This window comes from Schistocerca americana, chromosome 1 (assembly GCF_021461395.2).
Source record: "Schistocerca americana isolate TAMUIC-IGC-003095 chromosome 1, iqSchAmer2.1, whole genome shotgun sequence".
In the NCBI taxonomy this organism is placed as follows: Eukaryota; Metazoa; Arthropoda; class Insecta; order Orthoptera; family Acrididae; genus Schistocerca; species Schistocerca americana.
Genome location: NC_060119.1, coordinates 189,851,469 through 189,879,307, shown reverse-complemented (window position 1 = coordinate 189,879,307; position 27,839 = coordinate 189,851,469). Strand labels below are relative to the sequence as shown.

At 37.2% G+C, this 27,839-nt stretch overlaps 1 protein-coding gene across 4 annotated transcripts; it reads left to right on the top strand.

The window, feature by feature from the left end:
• Positions 1 to 12,673: 12,673 nt before the first annotated feature.
• LOC124621231 lies at positions 12,674 to 17,850 on the top strand. 4 transcript variants are annotated; one of them, XR_006980561.1, is made up of 3 exons: positions 12,674 to 12,837; positions 15,465 to 15,560; positions 17,183 to 17,850. XR_006980561.1 is itself a non-coding variant. In XM_047147126.1 (3 exons), exons 1-3 carry the CDS (start codon positions 12,751 to 12,753, stop codon positions 17,406 to 17,408), a joined length of 417 nt encoding a protein of 138 aa, XP_047003082.1. In that variant the 5' UTR covers positions 12,674 to 12,750; the 3' UTR covers positions 17,409 to 17,850. The 4 variants fall into 4 exon arrangements, 1 of the variants encoding a protein (XP_047003082.1); XM_047147126.1 differs by having other exon boundaries at positions 12,674 to 12,845; XR_006980562.1 differs by lacking the exon at positions 12,674 to 12,837 and adding an exon at positions 12,883 to 13,137.
• Positions 17,851 to 27,839: the final 9,989 nt, after the last annotated feature.

Sequence of the window (27,839 nt, the reverse complement as noted above, 5' to 3'; positions counted from 1 at the left end):
TCAGGTGAGTGAGTTGTCTGTCTTGGTCCTATGTTCATGGTGCAAAGGATCAACAAATTAGAACAGCGTTGGACAAAGCGTATAAGTCTAAAAGGAGACTATGTCAAAAAGTAAAAAGGTTTACTCCAAACACATAAGTAGTTTTTATTTTTGCACGCACTTTTCAAACTCCCCTTGTAGTTTTTAAAATACCTGGCAAATTCAGGTGTTGTGAGACATATTGTCATACTGTAACCAGAATCAAGTCCAAATCCAAAAGCACGGTAATCAGTGAAGTACAACATTTACCACTGAAAGCATGTTTATTAAAAACACCAATGTGTAGCCAGAACAGAACAGAACTTAACTCCAATGACAGAGAGTGCTACTATTTATAAAGATATCCAGTATTTCAGAACATACAAACATAATAACTTCTGATAACATTCTAAAAATGGTAAATAGTAAATAACAAATCATTTCTAGGGGTTTGGAGTTACAATATGACCCAAGAATTTAATCTGGTTTCTTCCAAATTTGGATTTCGCTAAATTAACTGTAACTCCATACTCTAGGAATTTTTCAAATACACGATTCATCAACTCAGTGTGTTCTTCCAATGTCTCTGTGGCGATCAATAAGTTGTCAACATATACCGTGACCCACTCTAGTGCCTCCAGACTGAGCACTGTATCTAAAGCAGTTATAAAAACACCACCACTAATGTTCAGCCCAAACGGCATTATTTTAAATTGGTAACTACGTCCTAGATAAATGAATGCCACATACTTCTTTGATTCTTTAGATATCATAGTTTGCCAATATGAACTTCAGAGGTCAAGGGAGGTCAGGAACTTCACCCCGTGAAGATTCTGTAATAGTTCTTCTAAATCTCCGGGTGAGTCCTTACAGGCTTAATAACCTTATTAATACCACGAGCGTCTAAGACTAGCCGAATGTCACCGTTAGGCTTAGTCACTGCCAATAATGGGCTTGAGTATTCAGATGTGGAAGTCTCAATAATTCCCCAGTCTATCATCTTTTTTATCTCTTCAGTTACAGCTTCTCTCTTCGGCCAAGGGACTAAATACGTAGTTTCACAAAAAGTGCTCTGCCAGTCTCGGTCCGGCACACAGTTTTAATCTGTCAGGAAGTTTCATATCAGCGCACATTCCGCTGCAGAGTGAAAATCTCATTTCTGATAAAAGGAATGTTTGAGTTTTGTAATATTTGCACCACTGGAATAAATGTTTATTTTATTTTCAAAGAGTGCATAATCAAACAAATTCAGATTCTGTTGAATGCTCTGACAAATTTCAAACATTACAGGAAGCAGAAGTTTCCCTAATTTTACACCATTAGATTGTTTAGGAAAGTTAAAAGCAGTGGAACCCTCCCTGACATGTAATGTAAGAAATATATTGGCATTCCTTGTTATAAAAGATTATTTATCCCATCAAGAATTATAATTTGTAAATGTTACACTCTGTGGTACTTTGGGATTGTCACTGACATAAATACAACATAGCATGATATAAAGATTTTCAGTATGTCACATCTTGCAGCTCTCAGATATTGAAGAATTGTTTGCACTAAAGCTGCTATTTATTCATTTATTGGATAACTAGATTCAGGCTTTTCCCCATTTTCACAAGCCATGTATTTTGCATGCAGGGTATAGCTGGTGCGGACAGTTCTACCTATGTCATCACACTTTGGATGTAGCCCAGATCCCCATTATCCAGAATGACCTGATCCATTTGACAGCAATATTTAATATATAACAGAGAATTTGTTCTCCATGGAGTTCACAGTGTATCATGGCAGCATTTTCTTTGCAACAATATCTATCAAATTCACAATAACACCTATGAAAAGTAAGCCAGTGTGACACTCAGTGAACTTCAGTAAGAACAAATTTTCCATTATATGTGAAATATCATTGTCATGTGGATCAAATCATGTTGGACAATGAAGATTCAAGCTATGCCTAAAGTGTGATGATATAAACATAACTGTTCACTCCAAATATATCCCGACTTCTTAGAATACTAAGAAAGTGACAATTCTAATTTTCTTAATAAGGAACTAATATTTGAAAGTTGCTGGGTAGAGCTAGAACAACATATTATCATCTCAGTGTAAAGGATTCCAGGTAGTGTCGTGACTAAACTACGTTTAGAGAAATTCCACCGTCTCCTACATAAATTCACAAAAGAAGAAAAAAAATAGTAACTGCTGCCGATTGTAACATAGATATGGTGAGTGAAATAAACTTGTCAACTAAGTTTGTTGGCTTAGTTAAAAAATATGCCTTTAGACTACATTTCACTAATTTCACCAGAGTAAAGTAACAAACTGCAACGTGTACAGACAATATTCTAACAAATTATGTATTTAATGGCATTGCCAAATGCTCTTTTGATCTAGATATCTCAGATTGCTCTGCTTTGCTTATTGAATTACTAAATGTAAATAAAGAAAATGAAAGGATATGTTTTGTGAAACGACAGTTCAGTGAAGAAAGCACACACTCTTTCAATTGTAGACTGAGTGAGGTAAACTGGTTATTACAACATGAAAGCTCATATTTTTTTACAAGTTTTCAATGAAACTTTTTGACCCATTGTCTGTCACAGAAAGGCAAGTGATAAACTAAACTGGATTACTACTGGCATAATAATATCTAGTAATCGATACATACTCAGCTGAAAGCCAATAACACTCCTGAGTTCATTAACTATGTTAATCATATAACAAAATATTTAGGAAAGTTGTAAAAGCAGTAAAGAAAATGGCAAATACTAAACTTATCAGCAAAAACAGAAATAAATCCAAGGCCGAAGGAGTTGTCAAATCTGAACTTGAAATCAATCCTAGCCACAAGGAAATTTCTAAAATAAAGACAAAATAATAGTAAATCCTGGTCAAATATCAGAAAATTTTAACAAATTATTTATAATGGTAGCAAAATCTGATGTTGATGTAGACTCCTATCAAGTTAATGTCCAAGCAAGAATCAGAGTCTAATTAAATTTGACAAAGTAACAGTAAAAGATGTAGAAAAAACTGTATTCAACCTAAAAAATAAAAATTCTGTGGGATGGGATGAAATATCTGCAACATCATCAAAGCAGCTTCAATTATAACAGCACATTCACTGTCTGAAATAATAAATCAATCACTTGAAGAAGGCTGCTTTCCAGACATACTAAAATATGTCAAAGTGAAACCATTATTTAAAAAAGCCTCTAAAAAGATATGGCAAATTACCATCCTGTTTCCCTTCTTCCTGTGTTTTTTAAAATATTTGAAATGATCTTTGCAATCTAGATTCCAAATCTTTGTCACAAATTTAATATAATCTCAAAAAGGCAAAAGTACAATTCATGCAATTAATAAATTCATAAATAAAGTTAGTTTCACCTTAGATAAATCACAAAAAGTTGCAGGAATCTTCTGTGACTTATCCAAAGTGTTTGACTGTATGAAGTGCTCATTATTATTATTATATAAAATGCAAAAATATGGAATTACAGGCAGAGTCTGAAAATGATGTAAGTCATATTTGACAGAGAGACAGCAAAGGGTATTGATAACATCCGATAAAGGAAAATACTCCTTGAAATGGAGAACTATCTCACATGGGGTACCAAAAGGATCTATTCTAGGCCCAGTACGACTTCTTTTTTATATAAATGACTTATCCGTAAATATACAGTAAATCATCATTCAGTTTTATTCGCTAATGACACATCAGTACTGATAGAAAATAAAAATGCAGAAGAAATTCCCAAAAATGTCATAGATGTGTGGTTTCATATAAATGGTGTAAAACTAAATAATTTCAAAGCCACAGCTTACGCAGTTTCAGACAAAACAGTCAAAAATAAATGATACCATATTCAAATTATGCATGGATGTCTGGAACTACAGGAAACAGAAGGTTTTAAATTCTTAGGAATGCAGTTGGACAGAAATCTGTCATGGTCCTCTCATATAGACTATTTAAAAAATAAACTGAGCAGACTGGCATTTGCTATGTTAATCTTAGCCAACGTCACTGCCCTAGACACAAAAAAGGCAGTGTACCATAGCTACTTTGAGGCAATAGCGAGATACAGCGTTGTCTTTTGTGGAAATGTTAGAAATTTGACAAAAATATTAATTTTACAGAAAAAATTTATAATTCTCTTCACAAATAATAATCCGGAATTGTTTGCTCCAAGTAACTTCCAGCATTCATATGGAACTAGAAACAATGAAAGTTTCATGCTTCCTACACATGAGAGACAATATCTTCGTGCAGACCCCACAATCTACAGGAATGAAAATATAGAATAATTTAAAAAACACATAGTAAAAAGAATATTATATAGCAATCTGGTACAGAAATGATCTGACCATTTGAGCAGGATAAAAATTAATGGTATATATAATCAGATACTTTATAGTTCTAGTCAAGAATAAAGAATTTTATTCACCATAGATCATTTTACAATGATATTGACTTTGTCATACAGAATGTAGTATAATAATAAAATAAACTAATGTCAATATATTACAGCATACATTTTAAGCATGGCAGTGAATAAAATTACACCAAGATAGTTTCTAAAATTTAATGCAATAAGCTATACCATAACATTTAATATAATATAGAATAGTATAGCATATTATAGTATACCTTGTACATAGTGATGGCAATGGGCTTGCCGCAGTGGATACACTGGTTCCCGTCAGATCAACGAAGCTAAGTGCTGTCGGGCGTGGCTGGCATTTGGATGGGTGACCATCCGGGCCGCCATGCACTGTTGCCATTTTTCGGGGTCCACTCAGCCTCGTGATGCCAACTGAGGAGCTACTTGGCCCAACAGTAGTGGCTCCAGTCAAGGAAAACCATCATAACAACCGGGAGAGCGGTGTGCTGGAACGAGATTTTCACTCTACAGCGGAGTGTGCGCTGATATAAACTTCCTGGTGAATTAAAACTGTGTGCCAGACCGAGACTCGAACTTGGGACCTAGGAGACAAGGTACTGGCGGAACTGAAGCTGTGAGGATGGGTCGTGAGTCATACTTGGGTAGCTCAGTTGGTAGAGCATTTGCCTGCGAAAGGCAAAGGTCTCGAGTTCGAGTCTCAGTCTGGCAGACAGTTTTAATCTGCCAGGAAGTTTCAGAGCAGTGTGCTGATCACACGCCCCTCCTATCCACATCCTCAGCTGAGGATGATATGGCAGTTGGATGGTCCCGAAGGGCCACTTGTGGCCTGAAGACAGAGTGCTTGTACATATTGTATTGTATATACTATGTAATTAAACACAACTTAACCACAGCACACAATAATGTGCTTAACTACAGAAAGCTTTTAAATGCTAATATCCTCCTCAGGCACTTCAAAGAAATCATTAATGTCATAAAATGGATGATCTGACAGCCAGCTATACCACTTAATTTTATATCCATGGACTGAGCACGAATTGACAGTTCACTGAACATTTTGAGTTGGTTTAATTTGTGGGAATTTCTTAGTCTTGCTAATCTGTGGCATGGTATGTCTAAATTACCCTTAGCTCTGGTGTTGTTTTCTTGTATTTCCTCACTGGCAACAAATTCTGAAATGTTATTTTTAATATAGAGTACAGACACATACATGTATAAATTTATAATTGTGAGTATTCTGAGTCTGGAATAAAGGAGGACAGCACTGCTCCCTATGACTTCTTTTACATACTGTGCGTAAGACTTTTTTCTGTAATTTTAAAATGTTCTTAATGTGAGGGGAGTACCTCATATAATCAGACCATATGAAACATGAGACTGGAATAGCCCAAACTTTGTCACCCTAAGGTACTCCAAGCTCACTATCTCCCTTAGTTTCAAGATAAGGTATGCCATGCGGAATATTTTTTCACATGCGTGATTGATTTGTTCCTCCCAACAGAGTTTTGAGTCAATGTAAATACCTAAGAGTTTTACTGACTTGTTGCCTTCTTTATTTGATATTTCCAATAAAAGTTGTTGGATTTTATCAGGATTGCACATGAGCTTATTGCCTGCAAACCAGTCCAGGGCCTTATCAAGTGTTTCTTTTATAATGCTATTCAGATCTGAAATGTTCTGATGTGTGGTAAGTAGCATTGTATCATCAGCATAGCATACGACAGGGTGGACTATGTTATTAGGAAAATCATTGATAGCTACAATGAAGGAATGTTGTAAATCTTGTATTCCATGTCAACCTATTACAGTTACAAGCTTGACGAGTCTCCTGTACAATAAATCAACGATTTGAAAGGTATGCTATAACACAATAAAATTCTGATTCTATGAAAATGGGTGAAGCCCAAAACTAGTCATCAAATTAATAAATAGCAGCTTTGGCAGAAAGAATGAAAAATGCTTTTCTGCAGCATAGGCTGATATTATTGTTCAATCTGTGTGACCTTCAGGACCATTGCCACTACTGTGTTAGACATGACAATAGAATATTTGCCTTATGCTATTTGTCATGTACATGCTGTTTCTGATCATCCTACAACAACAACAACAACAACAACAACAAGAATTCTTTAGGAGGGAGGGAGAGGGAGGGGAGGGGAGGAGGGAGGGAGAGAGAGAGAGAGAGAGAGAGAGAGAGAGAGAGAGAGAGAGAGAGAGAGAGAGAGAGAGACTTTTTTATTATTTTGATTTTTTTATGAATCAAGTCTGTTGCCACTAGTTCCTTGTTTTTTTACGTAAATTATTATGCATTGAAAAGAATAACACTGAAGTTGCAAATTGTAGAGAGCAGGAACTCAAGGGTCATCCCTCAATTCCCAAAATAAGACCAGGTTATTAGTCTGGACTATTACTGATTCAGTCACGACTAACATGGGGAACTATCTTGCCCTATGTCCATTTCAGCTTTGGACAAGAGGTTGTCCTTTTCCACCTGCTCTACCATAATTAAGTTCACCTTCTTCATCTTTGCTGTCATTGAGGAAGTACTGTAAAAATTGGAAACAACAAAAAGAGGAACTGAAGTTGTTACATGATCCAAAATGGTAAAAATGATCTGAAAAACTAATTTTTAAAAAACAGGTGAGTTATAACAGATTTTGACACACACCTGCAAAGGTGATTACAGTACCAGGTCAGACAGTGACACACATGTTAATCATTGTAACACCACATTATGCCAAAAAGGTGTATATCATGCAGGAACAAACCAATACAACAGATTACCAATACATATAAAATCTCTTCTTGAACTACAGAGCTTTAAAAAGTCTGTGACAGCCTACCTTCTGAAAAACTGCTACTATTCAATCTCACAGTATCCTATGGAAGAAAAAATGTAATTTGTACCTTTAATTGTAGAAATAAGTTATAAAAATACAGTATTTAAAAAAATTGTCATTATTAACTGTATAGATCCAATTTGTTACAAAGATTTAAATAATGCATGTTTGACATTTGAAGAACCAATAGATAAAAAGGGTTTCTGTCAAATATCCTGTGTACGATATATGTACTGCAAAAGAGATTTATATGGACAAATAAGTAAATAAATAAAGAAAAACATAAAATTTCCAATATAGCAGGGAAATATAAAACAAAACACAAAACTGTACGCCTAAGTACGCATTTTTTATGCCTTTGTGAGTTTATTTGAAAGTAATTTGTTTTCAGAATGTTAGCTAGCCATTTTGTCCCACCACAGTATTACAAATCTGAAGACTTCCAAAGTTTAGAATCCCATAAAATGAAAACAGAGAGAAATTAAACTGTGAAGTTTCGTATGGATATTTACCACTGTATGCAGAACAAATAAGCCAAGTTTCATTCAAATCTGAGGTAAATGATGAGATGAATGGGTTGACTTGATACTGAATTAGCCTTCCCACATGCAGGGCCGGCAGAAAAGTCTGGAAAGTATGAAATGTGTATTGGCAGACTGAAGGTGTGGATCAGATCTGGGTAGCTAAATTAGCAAGAACATTGCACTCAACCACAAGACACAACATTCAGGGATGGATTACCATCAATGCACATGTTCTTATTCCGTTAGGAAGTTTATTAAAAACATATACACTACTGCAGTGCAACTCAAACAATTCCCTTATAAAACACCTGTCTGACCCAGAAAATGTGAATATAGGCGTCCCACAGGGAAGTGTATTAGGCCCAATATTGTTTCTTATATACATTAACGACTTCCCACAAAGTATCAGACATGGCGAAAAAATACTTTTTGCTGATGATAGCAACATAGTAATAACAGGTGAAAATCCAACACAACTGTCAGAAAGAGCAAACGAGGCTCTCAATGATGTCCACAACTGGTCATTAAAAAATAAAGTAACCCTAAATGTAAAGAAAACTAACTATATTAACTTCCAATTGAACAAAAAACACAATGCCACTAGAATAAAAGTTAATAATAATGAATTAGAATGTGTAACAAGTACCAAATTCTTAGGGATGAATGTAGACAGCCAACTGAAATGGACAAACCATGTCAACATTTTGGCAAAGAAATTATCCACAGCATGCTATGCTCTTAGAATCCTTGCACCGGTATGCAATAATACCTGTCTTAAAATAACATATTACGGATATCTACACTCAGTCCTCAGCTATGGGATCATGTTTTGGGGAACAAGTGCCAGTAACATACAAACTGTGTTCAAAGTACAAAAAAGAGCCATAAGGATAATAACAAATAGCAACAACAGGGCCCACTGTCTAGAATTATTTAGAAAGCTAGGAATTCTAACTGTTTCTTGTGAGTATATCTTTCAGAACATAATGTTCATTAAGAAAAATCTTAACATGTACAACACAAACAGCCTAATACATGACCATGAAACCAGAGCTTGTCACCACATCCATCTAGATAGAAAGAACAAGGCAAAGACGCAAAAAAGTATATTTTACAATGGGATAAAACTGTACAACAAATTACCACAAGAAATTAAAGAAATAAATGAGCCCCTCGCTTTCAGACAAAAGCTTAAAACCTTTTTAGTAAGTAAAAGTTGTTATACTGTAAAAGAATATTTAACATAGATGTAGATTATTAGCAACATATGACATTATCACCAAAATATTATGTAATTATAAATATGTGTATGACTAGTTATAAAAACTACACAAAATATGAGAAACCTGTTTAATTGTAAATGTAAATGTGTGCTCATGTGTTGTAATCTGACGACATCCATACAATATTTATTGTTCCACGGATGCATAAATAAATAAATAAATAAAATAAATAAATTAACATTCATTCAGTTAAAATCTGAATGTTACACCAGCTGCAGCCTTGATCCAGTGCATCTGTTGCAGTGGTGCTTTTACCTGGATGTCTAATGCTATTAATGATGCAACATTACCATCATTACACAAGTAACAAAGGGATACTGATAAAACTGCAACATCATGTAGGGTATACCAAAGTCAATACATCACCTCTTATCAAAAGGATGTGTCCTTTCAACACAATGTTACTAAAAAAAAAGATCAGTTTTTGAAAATGTAACATAACTGGAAAGGTAAAATAATTAAAAAAAAGATTGCAGTACTCAACTGCCCGCAGCAAGAGAACACACATATAAAGATACTCAAATCGGGAAACCTTGTTCCAAGTAATTTGCCTTCTCTGAGAGAACTACAATGTTGTTGACAAACCTCAACCTTTTATTTCTTCTCTTTGAACTTTAATTCCCATTCCAAATGAGTCTGTGATTTATTTTACTCCTTGCTCAAAATACAGATTGAATAACACTAAGGAGCCAGAAAGGTACATGACATGAGAAACACAATGACTGTAATGCCTTAGTGGGTACATTAAAGATGTAATATTTTCAAAGTCATATAGAAATGGCCACAGCCGCAAGGGGTTAGGTGTTAGGTACTGAATGGGATTCTTCTTCATATAAAATACGTATTGTAAATTTTATAAAATGAACCAGGGATTATTTGTAGGTAGATGCTAAGTAAGTGATTAAAGAGACCAAACAGTGAAGGTCATCAGTCTCCTATTCACCCGACAGGACAGAAGCAGTGTACCCAATCTCTACATATGGAGTATATTCTGCGTGCAAGTGTGAGAAAGTGTATTAAATATTTGTGTAGTGTGTACCTGAGGTGGAACAAGAGAACCTGCCCATTATTCGCCACGTCGTATGTAGGAAACTGCATACCGCTCTGTCCTGGAAGTGCTTGCATTAAGGCATGTAGCTCCCCATGTGGGTTACTTGTAGTTGAGGAAGCATAAGATTTATTATGAACTCACTGAAATCATTCTATTAAGAGGAAATTTCATAGTATGTTAGTGCACTAACAATGATTCTGCAGACAGCAGAATGTCTATATGTCTATTCAAACATTGTGTTGTACACTGAAGAGCCAAAGAAACTGGTACAGGCACACACATTCAAATACAGAAGTATATAAACAGGTAGAATATGGCCCTGCAGTCGGCAATGCCTATATAAGACAACAAGTGTCTGGTGCAGTTGTTAGATCAGTTACCAGTCTAGCAGTGGTCGGTTTTTGAGATTTAAGTGAGCTTGAATGTGGTGTTATAGCTGGCACATGAGTAATGGGACACAGCATCTCCGAGGTAGCAATGAAGGGTGGATTTTCGCATACGAGTGTACCGTGAATATCAGGAAACCAGTAAAAAAATCAACTCTCTGACATTACTGTGGCCGGAAAAAGATCATGCAAGAACGGGACCAACGACAACTGAAGAGAATCGTTCAGCGTGACAGAAATGCAACACTTCCACAAATTGCCACAGATTTCAATGCTTCGCCATCAACAAGTGTCAACGTTTGAACTATTCAATAAAACATCATCAATATGGGATTTCAGAGCCAAAGGCCCACTTCTGTACCCTTGATGACTGCACGACACAAAGCTTTACACCTCACTTGGGCCCATCAACACCAACATTAGACTGTTGATGACTGGCAACATGTTGCCTGATTGGATGAGTCTCATTTCAGATTGTATCGGGAGGTATGAAGACAACCTCATGAATTCATGGACCCTGCATGTCAACAGGGGACTGTTCAGGCCAGTGGAGGCTCTGTAATGGTGTGGGGCGTGTGGAGTTGGAGTAATATGGGACCCCTATACTCTAGATAAGACTCTGACAGGTGTCAAGTACGTAAGCATTCTGTTTGACCACCTGCATCCACTCGTATCCATTGGCATTCCAACAGACCTGGGCAAGTCCAACAGGACAATGCGACACCCCACACGTCCAGAATTGCTACAGTGTGGCCCCAGGAACACTCTTCTGAGTTTAAACACTTCTGCTGCCCATCGAACTCCCCAGACATGAACATTATTGAGCATATCTGGGATGCCTTGCAACGTGCTGTTCATAATAGTTCTCCACATCCTTATACTCTTACGGATTTATGGACAGCCCTGCAGAATTCATGGTGTCAGTTCCCTCCAGCACTGCTTCAGACATTAGTCGAGCCCATGCCGTGTCATTTTTGGGGCAGTTCTGCGTGCTCACGGGGACCCTACATGATATTGGGCAGGTGTACCAATTTCTTTGGCTCTTCACTGTATAACGTAATTGGATAGATTAAAAAAAAAAATCTACTCACCAAGTGGCGGCAAGAGAACAAACATATAAAGATATTCAAATCTACAAGTTTTCCAAGCCAGTAACTCTTTCTTCTGGCAGAAGGGTTGACGGAGAAGGAAGGGCGGTGTCCTTTCCCTTCCCTCCATAATATGCTGAAATTCAGTTTAAAACCAACTGACATTATATACGATTATCACTTATCGGTAATGCTCTATAATATTGTACTACCGGTAAGTAAGTTTATTTGGATGGCCATCTTACACAGCAGTTGTTATGTAACAATTATTACTCGGATTTTCCTGTATTAAGCGGCCTGCAAACTAAAGTTTTTCACCAAACGCATTTCGCTTAATGGTAAATCATCATGAGTGGAGATTCTGCAAACGTCTTGCATACGAAACTTATCTTTCCATTTCAATTGCCATAGAGGTAAAAGCAGTTTTGTTGCTGATTGTGAAGCGCAAATAAACAATAAAACAGTATTCTTTGGTGTGAATACTGTACTACAAGCAACTCTGATTCTTTACAAGTAACTAGGGACAAAACTGTGTTGAACGACACAATTTTCAAATACCTCATACTACAGTTTTGCGACGTTATTACGTCGGTCAAATGCAAGTTGTTGAGTCTTACAAGATTTTAGCGTCGTCATTTGCATCATATGTTAATCTTATGTAATTACACATTTTTTTCTACATTTATTCCGTTCACCAAGTAATATGTGCAATGGATTTATTATGTTTCTTATAGTGCCTCAAATTGTAGGGTTTTGTTTACACTCCCTGTTACCATAGAAATTTACTGGATAGCGCCTACTGAAATATGTTTCTAATAACTTTATTTTACTGTCTGTCCTTTATTGTATCAAACTGTCTGTTTATTTGACGATTACTTTGTATCTAGATAAATAAACGAAATAAAAACTATTATTTATGCCAAATGCATACAGAATAAGGATCTTCCTCTGCACCACGTTTAATACAGCGTAAAGCCAGTACCGTAGTTCGTCCCTTCGTATATTTCTCTACTTCAAATTCGATTACAGACACTTGCACTCGAATGCTAGCGAGCAGTCGAATGAAGCGGTAGACTGGTGACAGCAAGTGTATTTTGTTTCGTGACCTTGTTCTTAGTCGGGTTAAGAACCATATTCGTATTTTGTTGTGCCTCTCCATGCAGCCGGCATGCCAGTTTTCTGTTCTCCACAACTGCGATGATGCAAGGGGGCAACACTCGGAGATTCTATTAACAGGAGATTTGGTATATATGTACGATTACCATGAAAACAAAGTCCACTTTCGAATAAATTTTCTCATTCCCTTAATCTAGGAGTATTCGTTTAAATATTAAGGTATGTCCACGCGATGCCTCTCTCCTCGTGCGCAGTCGCAATCGCAGAGGCACGGGAATAAAAGGCCATGCACAAAAGTGTGTGGAAAGGACGCATGTGCTCATGAGCTTTCTCGTAATCACGTGTTGGCTCATTGCGCAACCACTCTGCGCAGTGCTTATTCCCGAAACAGGGTGATACTTACGGGGGTTTCTTAGTCGTTACGTGAAGTAATTAATTTTCAATGTGTAATTTGTTTTATTTTTTAAAAAGTTGTGTATATGATTTTAATCATCAAATACTGTAATATCCTCGGACTCGGCAAATTTGGGAATATCATAGACGCAAAAATCCACTAGGACGGAGGTTATATTTTCTAGTTTTGTATTTGCCACATCATCAGTGTCCGTCGTTCCTATTTCTAGTAGTTTGCAGGGGAGTTACACATACCCCATCATTTCTTTTCTTCATATATCACTCCAAAATTATACATACATGCGCCCAGCTGCCTGTCGTCTGCTAAAAAGTGTAAGTATTCCCACCAAAGGTGAGAAGCAATGCGTTGACGGCATTTCCAGGAAAATACGCATTCGCAAATGCGCACACGTAGCTGCGCTGCTGGAAATTTATGCGCATGCGTAAAGTAGAACAGCGAAAATGGCATCGTGTGGACGCACCTACCGCATACACTAGTCGGCCTCTGCAAACTGCGCACTTTGAATTTTTCCTGTAAATATAAGAGCCTGAAATATGTCAGTAGTATGCAGACACATTTCAGGTTAATTTTTAAACCTGAGAAAACCCGCAAACGCTGAAAGCAAATACTTGTAACGAACGTCCTATGACATACCGTACATTTATTCCGTACAACTTCGATATTACAAGACGCAAAATAGAAAAATTTTCAGCTTCTAGGCACAATTTCTCAGACATCTCCAACTCAATTGCAACGGAAATTAGGAGTATCATGGGGATGACAGCGACGACTAACTGTCTTTCACCAAGATATCAAATCTTCACGTTTACAACCAACTATGCAGACTTCATTGCAGTTTTCCAGTCGTGGTCTTGAGGTTGCTTGGTAAGGCGTGTGTCGTCGCATTCTGGGCTCGAGTGTGATTAAGTTTTTCACCATCAGATTTACTCCGTGTTGCGATAAAATTAGATTACTATAAAAATAATGGAGTATATGGTAACACTTTCTGATACCCCTATGTGCGAGCTGTATGCTTCACATACGGTATGATAGTTAAAAAGAAGAAAAAAGAGGGGGACAATTGCTTGTCGTTCGTTAGAAAAACTTCAGTACTGGTAATATTTAGTGTTGACAACGTAGGTACACTGCAGACTCATCACGTTGAAAGTGCCCATCAGCTCAAAGAAGGAAAAATATTCGTATAATCAGTATGGTTGTAAATAATTAAAGTGACTGTGTCGTATGTGCTTTTACGCTATGTTGCAATTTTTGAACCTGCGACAATAGAATAAAATGCCGACGCTCCAGGTAATAATTTTATGTTTAAAGTGTCAGAAGCCTAAGCTAACTCCATACAGTGCTCATGATTTTTAAAGGGATTAAAAATTACTGAGGCCCCGTATACACAAACGTTAAGTCATTAGAATAAATTTATCGCGGTTCGAAGGATAAAGTGAAGGTTCCAAAATACCTTTACATTTACGCCGATCTTTCATTTTGATACAGGAAACTGTTTTTCTTGAGAGGACAGTACATTAAACAACTCTATCTTTGCTACACTTTTATCGAAAAATTTCCGCGAAAAATCGTCTGTGAATGAGTTATCAACACGTTATGTCGTACTGAGAGCTATTTCGTTCTGCTAATTTTGACGTACATTGATTGAGAGAGGGTTAAACAGGTCATGGAAAGCAACTAATTCCGAAATAAAAATGTGAAACATAGCAACCACCATCAAAGACAGAGGCTACTGCAGCTGATTATTAGGCATAGTAACTATGGCTTAATATAGCCACATCGCTGTGTCGCATTCTTCGATACGAAATGGAAAGAATGGTGTTAATGAGCTATTAATAACGCTGGGGAAGTGGTTGGATTGAGACCGAACATACGAACTTTTTCGGTATGGCGGATCTGATAACACTACCGATTTTCTTAACTTGCGCAGCACTGTGAATCCCACTTCGAAACGAAGAATATAGACATTCCCCACTGAGCTGGCTGCCAAACCCATCACGGACGAATCGCGAAATTTCCATTATATCGAGGTACAGGTACTTAAGGCGAACGCTGAAAAGAAAGAAGTTTTTCCGTATAGGGTCTGCGAGAATCGACACGAAAAGAGTGATCTGTAGGTAATGCTATTCAACTACTATCCTTTACCCTTCACTCGATTGTTGGAGAGGGTAAAGAAACTCCTACAGAAACCTTGACTGCGATGCTTCACACGCCAGAAACAAACCGTTCAAAAGTGAAATACTGATATATACTTTAGTTTCTAAGACACACGTAGGATGACGCCACCGTAGATTACGGACGGCTGAAGTTGTGTTGGAAGTAACCGTATTTCCCCATTTCCAGCGGCGAGTCGTACGGGATACATCGTGGACGAAGCATGGAAGACGCGTTTGACGTTCTGGGGCATTTGGTACCCGAAGTATCTATCAAAATTCTGAGGTAAATTGTTAAAAATACAATTAGTAGGTTATTTAAGGAACATAAGAAGAGTTCATGTATAGTGATAGCTGACAAAGCCTTTAATCTAATGAATGTTGAGCCCATCGAAAGTGCACGTGGTCCTCCAGACGTGGGTATTACGTACGTTTCACACGTTGTCTTATGAAAGGTTGGAATTCAGTTGTTGCTGAAGTCACCGTTCTTTCTTGACGAACAAATTACGGCAAATTAAAATAAATAAATAAATAAATAAATACCTATAGCAATCTGAACTTCGTCGCCCCCTGCAAGGTTTCATTTTGTTCATAGCGCAAGAATTTTAGGTATAAGGGCAGGTATTTTTAGTAAATGAAGCGAATAATTATTGAGGAAGGAAATAGGCGTTGGGATTCACGTAGATCTGAAAATAGCAGGATCATAGCCATTATCTTATTACGCCAGATAAGATAAACAAATTAGAAGTCACCAGTTAGAAACTCCTGCTATACGATACATGGACTAAAAGATTTGGTATAGTTGCGATATAAACTTGTAGAGCTTCCATAGTAACCCTTTGCTGTAACTACTAGATAACACGCAAATGTGCACATGTATAGGGAGTTGAGGGAGGAAACGGTGATCAGAAAGAGCGCCCATGAATTTCATGACTGCAAATTGCTAGCAACTTTGATACTCAAAACATTGATTAGTTGATTACATATGGTTGTACAAACATTACAACCGAAATACCGTCAAACCTATGATGAATGTGCCTTGGCCCTCACATGTACCCATATTTGGGCAGGTCAGCGAATATAAATGAATATTAAATTACACATCACCTTAGGAAAAATGTTTCCCAGAATTTTATGTGGTAATTCACTAACAATGGGATAATAGGACAGGTTTTACTGTTACATGAAAAGTGACAGGAATTGCAACACTGCCTGAGTTATGTAGTCTATTACTCATATAGCTACAGACTAACACTACCCCCCCTTCACGACCACTACCACTCCTGTCTTTCGACCTCCTCCTCCGGTTGCTGTAGAATATAATAGATTCTGGTGCTTGTGAAATGCTGTTAAGTAGGTTTAGTTCACTAAATTGAAGTTCACAGTAGTGTTAAGCACTGTAGTTACAGTGTGATGATGTGAGAATGCCCACCTTCCTCTCCCTTACCAACCTGCACTGAAATCTTGGTAGTGGCGACAGGTTCATCTGTAGCGAAGCCAGACATCGTGGTTAGATTAGGTGACAGTTTTATTGAACATTCAGAAAGCAACAAATATAAATGTGAAATAAGGGTCATCGTAACAGTGATATGTAACATAGCTAGGTATCTTAAGTTTATGTATATTTGGTTAGTTTTGCAACATTAAATACACTGTTTGTTACTAGTATTAAAGTAAAACTGCAAAGTCTATACAAGATAATAGAAAAGTCTTAAGTTTTTCGGTGCATATTGTGTAAGTATTGTTGATAAAGTACAAGAATACAAGAGAGTTCATTAGGTAAGTCTTGTTGCACTCTAAATCTCTCAGTACATATATAAAAGCTTTGATTACATGTGATCTCTTAAGATTTTTGTTTAAAAATACAAGTAATTCATGTTTTAATGATTAATTTTTTTAATTCTGCAGGATGCTGGATATGAAATCACTTGGGTCCGCAAGCAAGGTTTGCAAACACTGGAGGTCGTTATGCTATAGGGATACTACCCTGAAGCGAAGAATGAAAAGATTTAGGGAGCTGCAAGTACTGAAGAAGAAGCTGCGGAGAGTTAGAAAAAAACTCGCGTATATTAAGAAGGAAATAGCAGAATTAGGAAATAACCACAGCCTTAAACTAGTTTTTATGGAATCGTAGTGCCAGGAATCTAATTTTAGTTAGCTCTTGACTAATAACAAAGCAGTGACTGAATCTCTGCAGTAATTTTGTACGGATGATGAGACTGTACTTTGGAATAACATGCACCACTATTGTACCGTAACTCAAGTAAGAGGGGTCTTGAGCAAACTGAGATTTCAAAAATTGCTTCTGCTAGAGAACAGCTGCAATGCAGACTTTGACAAAAGGGAAGAATTTGTTGAAGTGGAAAATATTGATCGTGAAGTGTGTTGCGTAACTTCCTGAATAAGCAGTTTCACCATACTTGTTTGTGAACTTCCATTTGCATCATTTGGGATTTTCACCAACGTGTGAAAAGCAGTCCTTACTATAGTTTGTGATCAGGTGCCCTCGAATACAGGGCATCAATTTGTGACAATGTGTAATGTTTTTAACTTTATTTTGTACGTTTATTTGTATTTGAGGAAATAAAGTAATTATTTCTGTCTGATCTCAATATGTTTGTTCTTCTGGAGTACGTAATGTTATTTGTTACTATCAACCATACTAGGTTTCATCTGTGTTGAATCTTTTTCCAGAACAAATTTATTATCATTTAATGTAGAGATATTTCCACTGTTACATCATACATTGCACAGCAGTAGCAAGACCAGCAAATTAATCAATACTTAAAGTTTATGAGTGATTTTTATTTAGCAATGGGACACACAATTTTTCTTGTGAGTGAAGGCTTTGGAGATAACGGTCTATTTTTAATTTTTGCAACAAGTGTTTGATAAACGTTCTAAACCCTGTCATATTTTCTGATTAAGAGAATGTCTTCATCCACAGACAACATATTAAAAATATATATCCATTTCTGACAGCAATGCAACTCATTGGATGAGTTTTGAAGATGGTATAGTTAGTTTAATGTTCTGTCGATTACTTGCACAGTTGACCATAATGTGGTGACTGCCAGTGGTGCAGCAGAGCCACCTACTTGGCTGTCATCTGGCACATTTCACTCAACTTGTTAATGATGTGGGACAAGTAATTTTACATTCATAAAAAATGCACTCATTATAAGGTGTCTTTTTTTCTTTAAATAAAAAAATGTGAAATAGTAACTCGTACCCATTAAAGATTACACAAATAGAAATTCTTCAGAATAGCAGTTGTCAAAGTGAAACTGTTAAAATTTGTGGTAAAATTTAATTTTCCTGTCTGTCAGACATTTTATATCGGTGGGTAATTTATTGACAAAGTTCATGAAGGAATAAATAGAATGCGAAGAAGTAAGCAAAACTCGTAACTACTGACAGACAAAATCCAATTGTGGGTGAACACCACATAGTATTCTTACAGGACATTTTTGAGCAATGAAAGCTTTTTCTTAAAAATGTTACCCCAGAACATTATTCCATATATTATCTCTCCCCAAGATTGGCTGCAGTTTCTAGTGCAAATGTGTGTGAACTGAGTTTTAGGATTTGAAATTTTTCTGCAGTTTAAATTCTCACCGATATGAACACCTAAAATTTTTTGAGTTTCTCCAGAGTCATTTGTCTGTGTGTGATTGTGATATTACAATACTTGTCATCTGCAAAATGAAATATTTCTGCTGCTTGTGTATTGAGATGGAGGATTGCTTACACATATGAGAAACAATAGTGGACATAAGATTGAGACCTAAGGAGTTCTCTAAGTGATATCACATCCCCTTCATTCCTACTCCTGGTCATAATAATCTCCCTTGTGCACATTGGTTTAATTATTAAGTATAACTTTTCAAATAATGGAAATTCCATGTTGGAATATCAACAATGAGAAGTATAGATTGCTGTTTATCGTAAAGATGAAACGAGTTGCAAACAGGCACATGGAAAAAGACTGTTACACACTGTGCTTTCAGACAGTCTTCTTCAGAGAAGAAGAGAAAACGCGCACATTCACACAAGCAGGCATACCTCACACACACATGACCATTATCTCTGGCCAGAGCAGCTGGAGATAGCGATGAGGTGTGCCTGCTTGTGTGAATGTGAATATATATGTATTTACTCTTCATTTTAGAAGGCTTTCAAAGCTCAAGGTGTAAGTCTTTTCATTGTGACCGTCTGCAATTCAAACGTTATCTTTATGGTGAGTACCAGTCTATCTTTTTCACAATTAAGTACAACTTTTTCAGTCTTTTTGTTAGATATGACACATTAGTTTGGTCAGCATCAATTTCATAAAACCCCAGTTTGAGTAGAATGATAGTGTGATCCACACAATCAAACGCCTTAGATAGGGAAGGAAAATAGCCAAATACCTATACATTAGTGCTTGTAAAATTTTGTGAGTGAATGTGTAAATGGCATTCTCATTTCAGTACTCTTCTGAAATCCAAACTGTGATTTACTGAGGATATTATTGTTCAGGTGGGGTACCATACTACAGTACATTACCTTCTCAAACCTTTTGGATAATGATGCAAACTGTGAAATAGACCAGTAATTATTGACATCTTTATCACATATCTTATAGAGGGGTTTAACAATGGCATATTTTAATCCATCTGGAAAAATATCATGAGTTATTGGTACATAATTAAGTGAAGGTGACACTTATTACGCAGGAAGAAATCTTTACAATGACACCTGTACTCCGCAAACCACCATGAAATGCATGGCAGAGGGTACATCCCATTGTATCAGTTTCTTCATGTTGCATTTACATTTGGAGCACAGGAAGAATGATTGAATGCCTCTGTGCATCCTCTAATTATTCTAATACTATCCTCACGATCACCACTTGAGTTTGTAGTATATTCCTAGAGTCATCATTTAAAGCCAATTCTTGGAATTTTTTTAGTAGGTTCTCTCAGGATAGTTTGCCAACTTCAGGAGTTTGTGAGTTCCGTTTCTTCAGCAACTCTGTGACACTCCCACAGATCAAACAAACCTGTGACCATTTGTGCAGCATCTCTGTGTAGGTTCAATATTCCCCATTAGTCCTATTTTGAATGGCCATACACTTGAGCAGTATTCTAAAACTGGTCACATGAGCAATTTGTAAGCAGTCTCTTTTGTAGACTGGTTGTCCTGCTCCGGTATTCTACCAATAAACTAAAGTTTACCACCTGCCTTACCCACAACTGAGCGTACATGATCGTTAAATTTCATATCCCTAAAAAGTGTTACACCCAGGTATTTCTGTAAGTTGAGGAGTCCAAGAGTGACTCAGTGGTAGTCATAGGATACTATGTTCTCTCTCTCTCTCTCTCTCTCTCTCTCTCTCTCTCTCTCTCTCTCTCTTTTTTTCCAAAGTGCAAAATTTTACATTTTTGACATTTTGAGCAGGTTGCCGATCTCTGCACCACGTTGAAATCTTATCAAGATCTGACTGAATATTTTTGCAGCTTCTTTCAAATAGTACTTAATTATAGATAACTGCATCATCTGCAAAACACCTGATTTTACTATTAATATTGTCTCCACGGCCATTAATATACAATATGAACAGAAAGGGTCCCAACACACTTCCCTGAGGCACACTCGAAGTTACTTCTACATCTGGTGATGACTCCATCCAAGATAAGATGCTGTGTCCTCCCTATCAAAAAGTCCTCAGTCCAGTCACAAGTTTCACTTGATACCCTTTGTGATCATGCTTTTGACAATAAGTGTAAGTGTGATACTAACTCAAATACTTTTCAGAAATCAAGAAATACGGCATCTACCTGACTGCCTTGACCAAAAGCTTTCAGCATGTTACGTGAGAAAAGTGCAAGTTGCGTTTCACATGATCGATGTTTTCGGAATCCATGCTGGTTGGTATGGAGGCAGTCATTCTGTTCACGATATCTCATTATGTTTGAGCTCAGAATACATTCTAAGATTCTATAACAAATCAGTGTCAAGGATATTGGAAGATAGTTTTGTGAATCACTTGTACTACTCTTCTTGTAGACAGGTGGGACCTATCCTTTTCCTAAGAACTGGGCATGGTCTTTTGTTCAAGTGGTGTACAATAGTCTATAGTTAGAAGAGGGAATAACTCAGCCACCATTTCTGTATATAATCTGATGGGAATTTCATTGTGCCCTGGAGCTTCATCGAATTTTAATGATTTCGGCAATTTCTCAATAACATGGACACTTGATCCACTAACTTTCCCAGTTGTATGAGGATTAAAATAAGGCAATTCTCCTTGGTTTTTCTTTTTAAGGGAACACTTGAAAATGGAATTCAACATTTATGCTTTTGCTTTGCTAACCCCCAATTCCAGTTCCCGTCTCCTCCATAAGCAACTGGACACTAATTTTGTTGCTACTTATAGTCTTTACATATGATCAGAATTTCTTTGGATTTTGTGAAAGATCACTCAACAAAATTCTGCTATGGTAGTCATTTGAAGGCTTCATGCACTACTCTCTTGACGGCCAAATGCATTTCATTCTCTATCTCCCTACCCATAGCCCTATGCAGTAGTTTCTGTTTCTTTATAAATTTCTTTACAGTGACTATACCATTGAGGTTCCCTCCCATTATGAACTGTGGTCAATTACTCTTTTAAACTTGAGATAGATTCCTCTAGATGCTCCTGCCCTTTGCTGAAAGTTTAAAGTTCCTCATTGAGACATGACATTACAGTTTTTTATTTAGTTTACTTAACAGGTATGTCTTTCTGCTTCTTTTAGCCATTCCTTTTATTTTGATAATCATTGTTCCTCCCCCCCATGAACCATGGACCTTGCCGTTGGTGGGGAGGCTTGCGTGCCTCAACGATACAGATAGCCGTACCGTAGGTGCGACCACGACGGAGGGGTATCTGTTGAGAGGCCAGACAAACGTGTGGTTCCTGAAGAGGGGCAGCAGCCTTTTCAGTAGTTGCAGGGGCAACAGTCTGGATGATTGACTGATCTGGCCTTGTAACATTAATCAAAATGGCCTTGCTGTTCTGGTACTGTGAACAGCTGAAAGCAAGGGGAAACTAAGGCCGTAATTTTTCCCGAGGGCATGCAGCTTTACTGTATGATTAAATGATGATGGCGTCCTCTTGGGTAAAATAGTCCCCCATTCGGATCTCCGGGCGGGGACTACTCAAGAGAACGTCGTTATCAGGAGAAAGAAAACTGGCGTTCTACGGATCGGAGCGTGGAATGTCAGATCCCTTAATCGGGCAGGTAGGTTGGAAAATTTAAAAAGGGAAATGGATAGGTTAAAGTTAGATATAGTGGGAATTAGTGAAGTTCGGTGGCAGGAGCAACAGGACTTCTGGTCAGGTGAGTACAGGGTTATAAATACAAAGTCAAATAGGGTAATGCAGGAGTAGGTTTAATAATGAATAAAAAAATAGGTGTATGGGTAAGCTACTACAAACAGCATAGTGAACGCATTATTGTGGCCAAGATAGATACGAAGCCCACACCTACTACAGTAGTACAAGTTTATATGCCAACTAGCTCTGCAGATGACGAAGAAATTGATGAAATGTATGATGAGATAAAAGAAATTATTCAGGTAGTGAAGGGAGGCGAAAATTTAATAGTCATGGGTGACTGGAATTCATCAGTAGGAAAAGGGAGAGAAGGAAACATAGTAGGTGAATATGGATTGGGGCTAAGAAATGAAAGAGGAAGCCGTCTGGTAGAATTTTGCGCAGAGCATAACTTAATCATAGCTAATACTTGGTTTAAGAATCATAAAAGAAGGCTGTATACATGGAAGAACCCTGGAGATACTAAAAGGCATCACATAGATTATATAATGGTAAGACATATATTTAGGAACCAGGTTTTAAATTTTAAGACATTTCCAGGGGCAGACGTGGACTCTGCCCACAATCTATTGGTTATGAACTGTAGATTAAAACTGAAGAAACTGCAAAAAGGTGGGAATTTAAGAAGATGGGACCTGGATAAACTGAAAGAACCAGAGATTGTACAGAGTTTCAGGGAGAGCATAAGGGAACAATTGACAGGAATGGGGGAAACAAGTACAGTAGAAGAAGAATGGGTAGCTCTGAGGGATGAAGTAGTGAAGGCAGCAGAGGATCAAGTAGGTAAAAAGACGAGGGCTAGTAGAAACCCTTGGGTAACAGAAGAAATATTGAACTTAATTGATGAAAGGAGAAAATATAAAAATGCAGTAAATGAAGCAGGCAAAAAGGAATACAAACGTCTCAAAAATGATATTGACAGGAAGTGCAAAATGGCTAAGCAGGGGTGGATAGAGGATAAATGTAAGGATGTAGAGGCTTATCTCACTAGGGGTAAGATAGATACTGTCTACAGGAAAATTAAAGAGACCTTTGGAGAAAGGAGAACCACTTGCATGAATATTAAGAGCTTTGACGGAAACCCAGTTCTAAGCAAAGAAGGGAAAGCAGAAAGTTGGAAGGAGTATATAGAGGGCCTATACAAGGGCGATGTACTTGAGGACAATATTATGGAAATGGAAAAAGATGTAGATGAAGATGAAATGGGAGATATGATATTTTGTGAGGAGTTTGACAGAGCACTGAAAGACCTGAGTCGAAACAAGGCCCCGGGAGTAGACAACATTCCATTAGAACTACTGACAACCTTGGGAGCGCCAGTCCTGACAAAACTCTACCATCTGGTGAGCAAGATGTATGAGACAGGCGAAATACCCTCAGACTTCAAGAAGAATATAATAATCCCAATCCCAAAGAAAGCAGGTGTTGACGGATGTGAAAATTACCGAACTATCGGTTTAATAAGTCACAGCTGCAAAATACTAACGTGAATTATTTACAGACGAATGGAAAAACTGATAGAAGCCGACCTCGGGGAAGATCAGTTTGGATTCCGTAGAAATGTTGGAACACGGGAGGCAATACTGACCCTACGGCTTATCTTAGAAGAAAGATTAAGGAAAGGCAAAACTATGTTTCTAGCATTTGTAGACTTAGAGAAAGCTTTTGACAATGTTGATTGGAATACTCTCTTTCAAATTCTGAAGATGGCAGGGATAAAATACAGAGAGCAAAAGGCTATTTACAATTTGTACAGAAAGCAGATGGCAGTTATAAGAGTCAAGGGGTATGAAAGGGAAGCAGTGGTTGGCAAGGGAGTGAGACAGGGTTGTAGCCTATCCCCGATGCTATTCAATCTGTATATTGAGCAAGCAATAAAGGAAACAAATGAAAAGTTTGGAGTAGGTATTAAAATCCGTGGAGAAGAAATAAAAACTTTGAGGTTCGCTGATGACGTAATTCTGTCAGAGACAGCAAAGGACTTGGAAAAGCAGTTGAACGGAATGGACAGTGTCTTGAAAGGAGGGTATAAGATGAACATCAACAAAAGCAAAACGAGGATAATGGAATGTAGTCGAATTAAGTCGGGTGATGCTGAGGGAATTAGATTAGGAAATGAGACACTTAAAGTAGTAAAGGAGTTTTGCTATTTGGGGAGCAAAATAACTGATGATGGTCAAAGTAGAGAGGATATAAAATGTAGACTGGCAATGGCAAGGAAAGCATTTCTGAAGAAGAGAAATTTGTTAACATCAAGTCTTGATTTAAGTGTCAGGAAGTCGTTTCTCAAAGTATTTGTATGGAGCGTAGCCATGTATGGAAGTGAAACGTGGACGATAAATAGCTTAGACAAGAAGAGAATAGAAGCTTTTGAAATGTGGTGCTACAGAAGAATGCTGAAGATTAGATGGGTAGATCACATAACTAATGAGGAGGTATTGAATAGAATTGGGGAGAAGAGGAGCTTGTGGCACAACTTGACCAGAAGAAGGGATCGGTTGGTAGGACATGTTCTAAGACATCAAGGGATCACCAATTTAGTATTGGAGGGCAGCGTGGAGGGTAAAAATCGTAGAGGGAGACCAAGAGATGAATACACTAAACAGATTCAGAAGGATGTAGGTTGCATAGGTACTGGGAGATGAAGAAGCTTGCACAGGATGGAGTAGCATAGAGAGCTGCATCAAACCAGTCTCAGGACTGAAGACCACAACAACAACAACAATCATTGTTATCACAACTGCGTCATGGGCACTGATACCAGTTTCAATGTGGACATCCTCAAAGAGGCCAGGTCTAATTGTTGGAATTAGATCCAATGTATTTCCATCACTAATGTGTTTCCAAACTATCTGCTCTAGGTAGCTTTCAGAGAAGGCCTTTAAGAATGTTTCACAGAATGTCTTACCAAGCCCGTCAGTAATAAAACTGTAATTTTTTTTCAAGTGATTGTTGGATGATTAAAAGTCTCCACCAATGATTACAGTATGATGGAAGAACTTATCTATGAGTGAACTGAGGTTTTCTGTAAAGTTTTTGGTTACGTCAGGAGAGGAGACTGGTGGGCAATAGAAGTGTCCAGTTGTCATTTTATGACCACCCTTCATATGGAGTCATGCCCAAATAGTCCCACATGCAACTTAAATTCTCAGTGGATTTGAGTTTCTTGTCTGTTGCCTTTTTTACTTCAGTATTTTGTAAGAAACATTGTCAGATCCAGATGAGTTTTCATTTTTGAAAGAATATACAATTTTCTTAATTTCAGAAGAGGATGTTGATGAGATCCATATGGTTAAATTTCATGTGACTTATTCAACATATTATTGTGATATCTATTTAATTGCTACATGTAAGAATTAATTATATCTGTTGTCTGTGACTGACCATTTATATCAATTCCATTTAAAAGACCAGTGATTTTATCCTGTTCTGTGACCTTTTGTACTGCCCGTCATTTCACAGCATTCTGCATAGGCGTAAGCCTGTTGTTGGAATTAATGATTTGTGCAATAACGTGCATGCCCATTGATTTGTCAATAACTTCTCTTAAAATTTTGAGTATTTTTAATGTCCTTTTCGATTAGTTTTTGAAGAAAGATATTCTCAAATTATGATACAAATCCACTACGGATAACTGAGCTGGATATAGGATTGATTCATGTGCAGAATTATTTGTAGTGATATACAAAAATGAGCTAAGAGGCTGTACTTCATCCTTCTATCCGCTTGCCATCAACTTTTGTGTCACTTCTTCAACACATTAATCCATTACAAGTTTGTTTCTTTGCTCTGGGCGAAGGAAGCAGGTCTTGTCTCGGCAGCCAATGTGCTGTTAGCCTATTGTAAGCTTTTGCTCCCAGCATCCTCTGCTCAGGAGCAAAGTTACAGTATGCAGTCTATACTCACTCACCTTTGTTGTTGTTGTTATTGTTATTGTTGTCGAGGTCTTCAGTCTAAAGGCTGGTGTGGCGTGGTGCAGTTCTCTACACTGGTCTACACTGTGCAAGCCTCTTCATCTCTGCATAGCTACTACACCCTATGTTCACCTTGAAATTCCTTACTGTATTCACGCCCTGTACGATTTTTACCCACCGTATTTCCTTCCATTACCAAATACACTATTCCTTGATGCCTTAGGATGTGTTCTATCAACATCTAATCTTTGGAATGCTTTTGTATCATCACATTTCAAAAGTTCCTATTCTCTTCCTCTCTGAGCTGCTTATCATTCATGTTTCACTTCTGTACAAGGCTTCACTCTAGGCAAATACCTTCAGACTTCCTAATACTTTAATTTATGTTAGCTGTTAACAAATTCCTCTTTCTCAAAAATGCTTTCCTTGCTATTGCCGGTCTACATTTTCTTCAGCCCTCATCAGTTATCATGATGCCCAAATAGCAGAACTTATCTACTTATTTCAGTGTCTCATTTTCTAATCTAATTCCATGTTAACATCCCCTGATTTAAGCTATTTAAATTGACTACATTCCATTACCCTTGTTTTAGTTTTGTTGGTATTCATCTTATGATGACACCATCCATTCCATTAAAATGCTCTTCTAAACCATTTGCCATATCTGACAGAGCTACAATGTTATGGCTCATAGTTTTTTTTTTTTTTTTTCTTTTCTGTGAACTTTAATTCCCTTTCCGAATTTTTCCTTAATTAAGTAATATTAATTCTTTATTTCATGTCAAAAGTGATAATATGTAGTAAATTTATGAGTTAAAATGTAACTATCAATGGAAATGATAGAAATACATACTTCTAACATAGCCATTGCCACTCTAAATCCCAAGGAAGGATTAGAAAATTGTACTTTTTTCGTCTTGTCTAGTTTCGTGTTTTGCATTTGTTTGCTAACACATTATTACCACGTACAGTGAATCTTGCTCATGTGGACAATTCCATATCACACACAATTATTACTGATGCTAAAGGGAGAAGGTAAATGCCAGAACAGATCCTCTGAAATGGACATGGCTGACTTCTTTCTCTAATTGAAGCATGTAATGGCATCATTGATGGGATGTGAAACCCATAATATTCCCTTTTCCTTCCAAATTTATTATATTTCCCAATGACATAAATAATCATCCACAACTTTTCAGCTGATAAAATTTGCACTGTGTAGAGAACCAGAGTCATGTATGTATCTATCCGAACCCAGTTTCTTCTCATAATAGTGAATATTTCTCTT

Excerpts from the sequence above, each read along its gene's own strand:
- LOC124621231 (XM_047147126.1), top strand. The coding sequence starts at position 12,751 with ATGCAGCCGGCATGCCAGTTTTCTGTTCTCCACAACTGCGATGATGCA. Across the intron at positions 12,846-15,464 it reads ACAGGAGATTTGGTATATAT|CGGCGAGTCGTACGGGATAC; the intron begins GTACGATTACCA and ends CCCCATTTCCAG. Across the intron at positions 15,561-17,182 it reads GTATCTATCAAAATTCTGAG|GATGCTGGATATGAAATCAC; the intron begins GTAAATTGTTAA and ends TTAATTCTGCAG.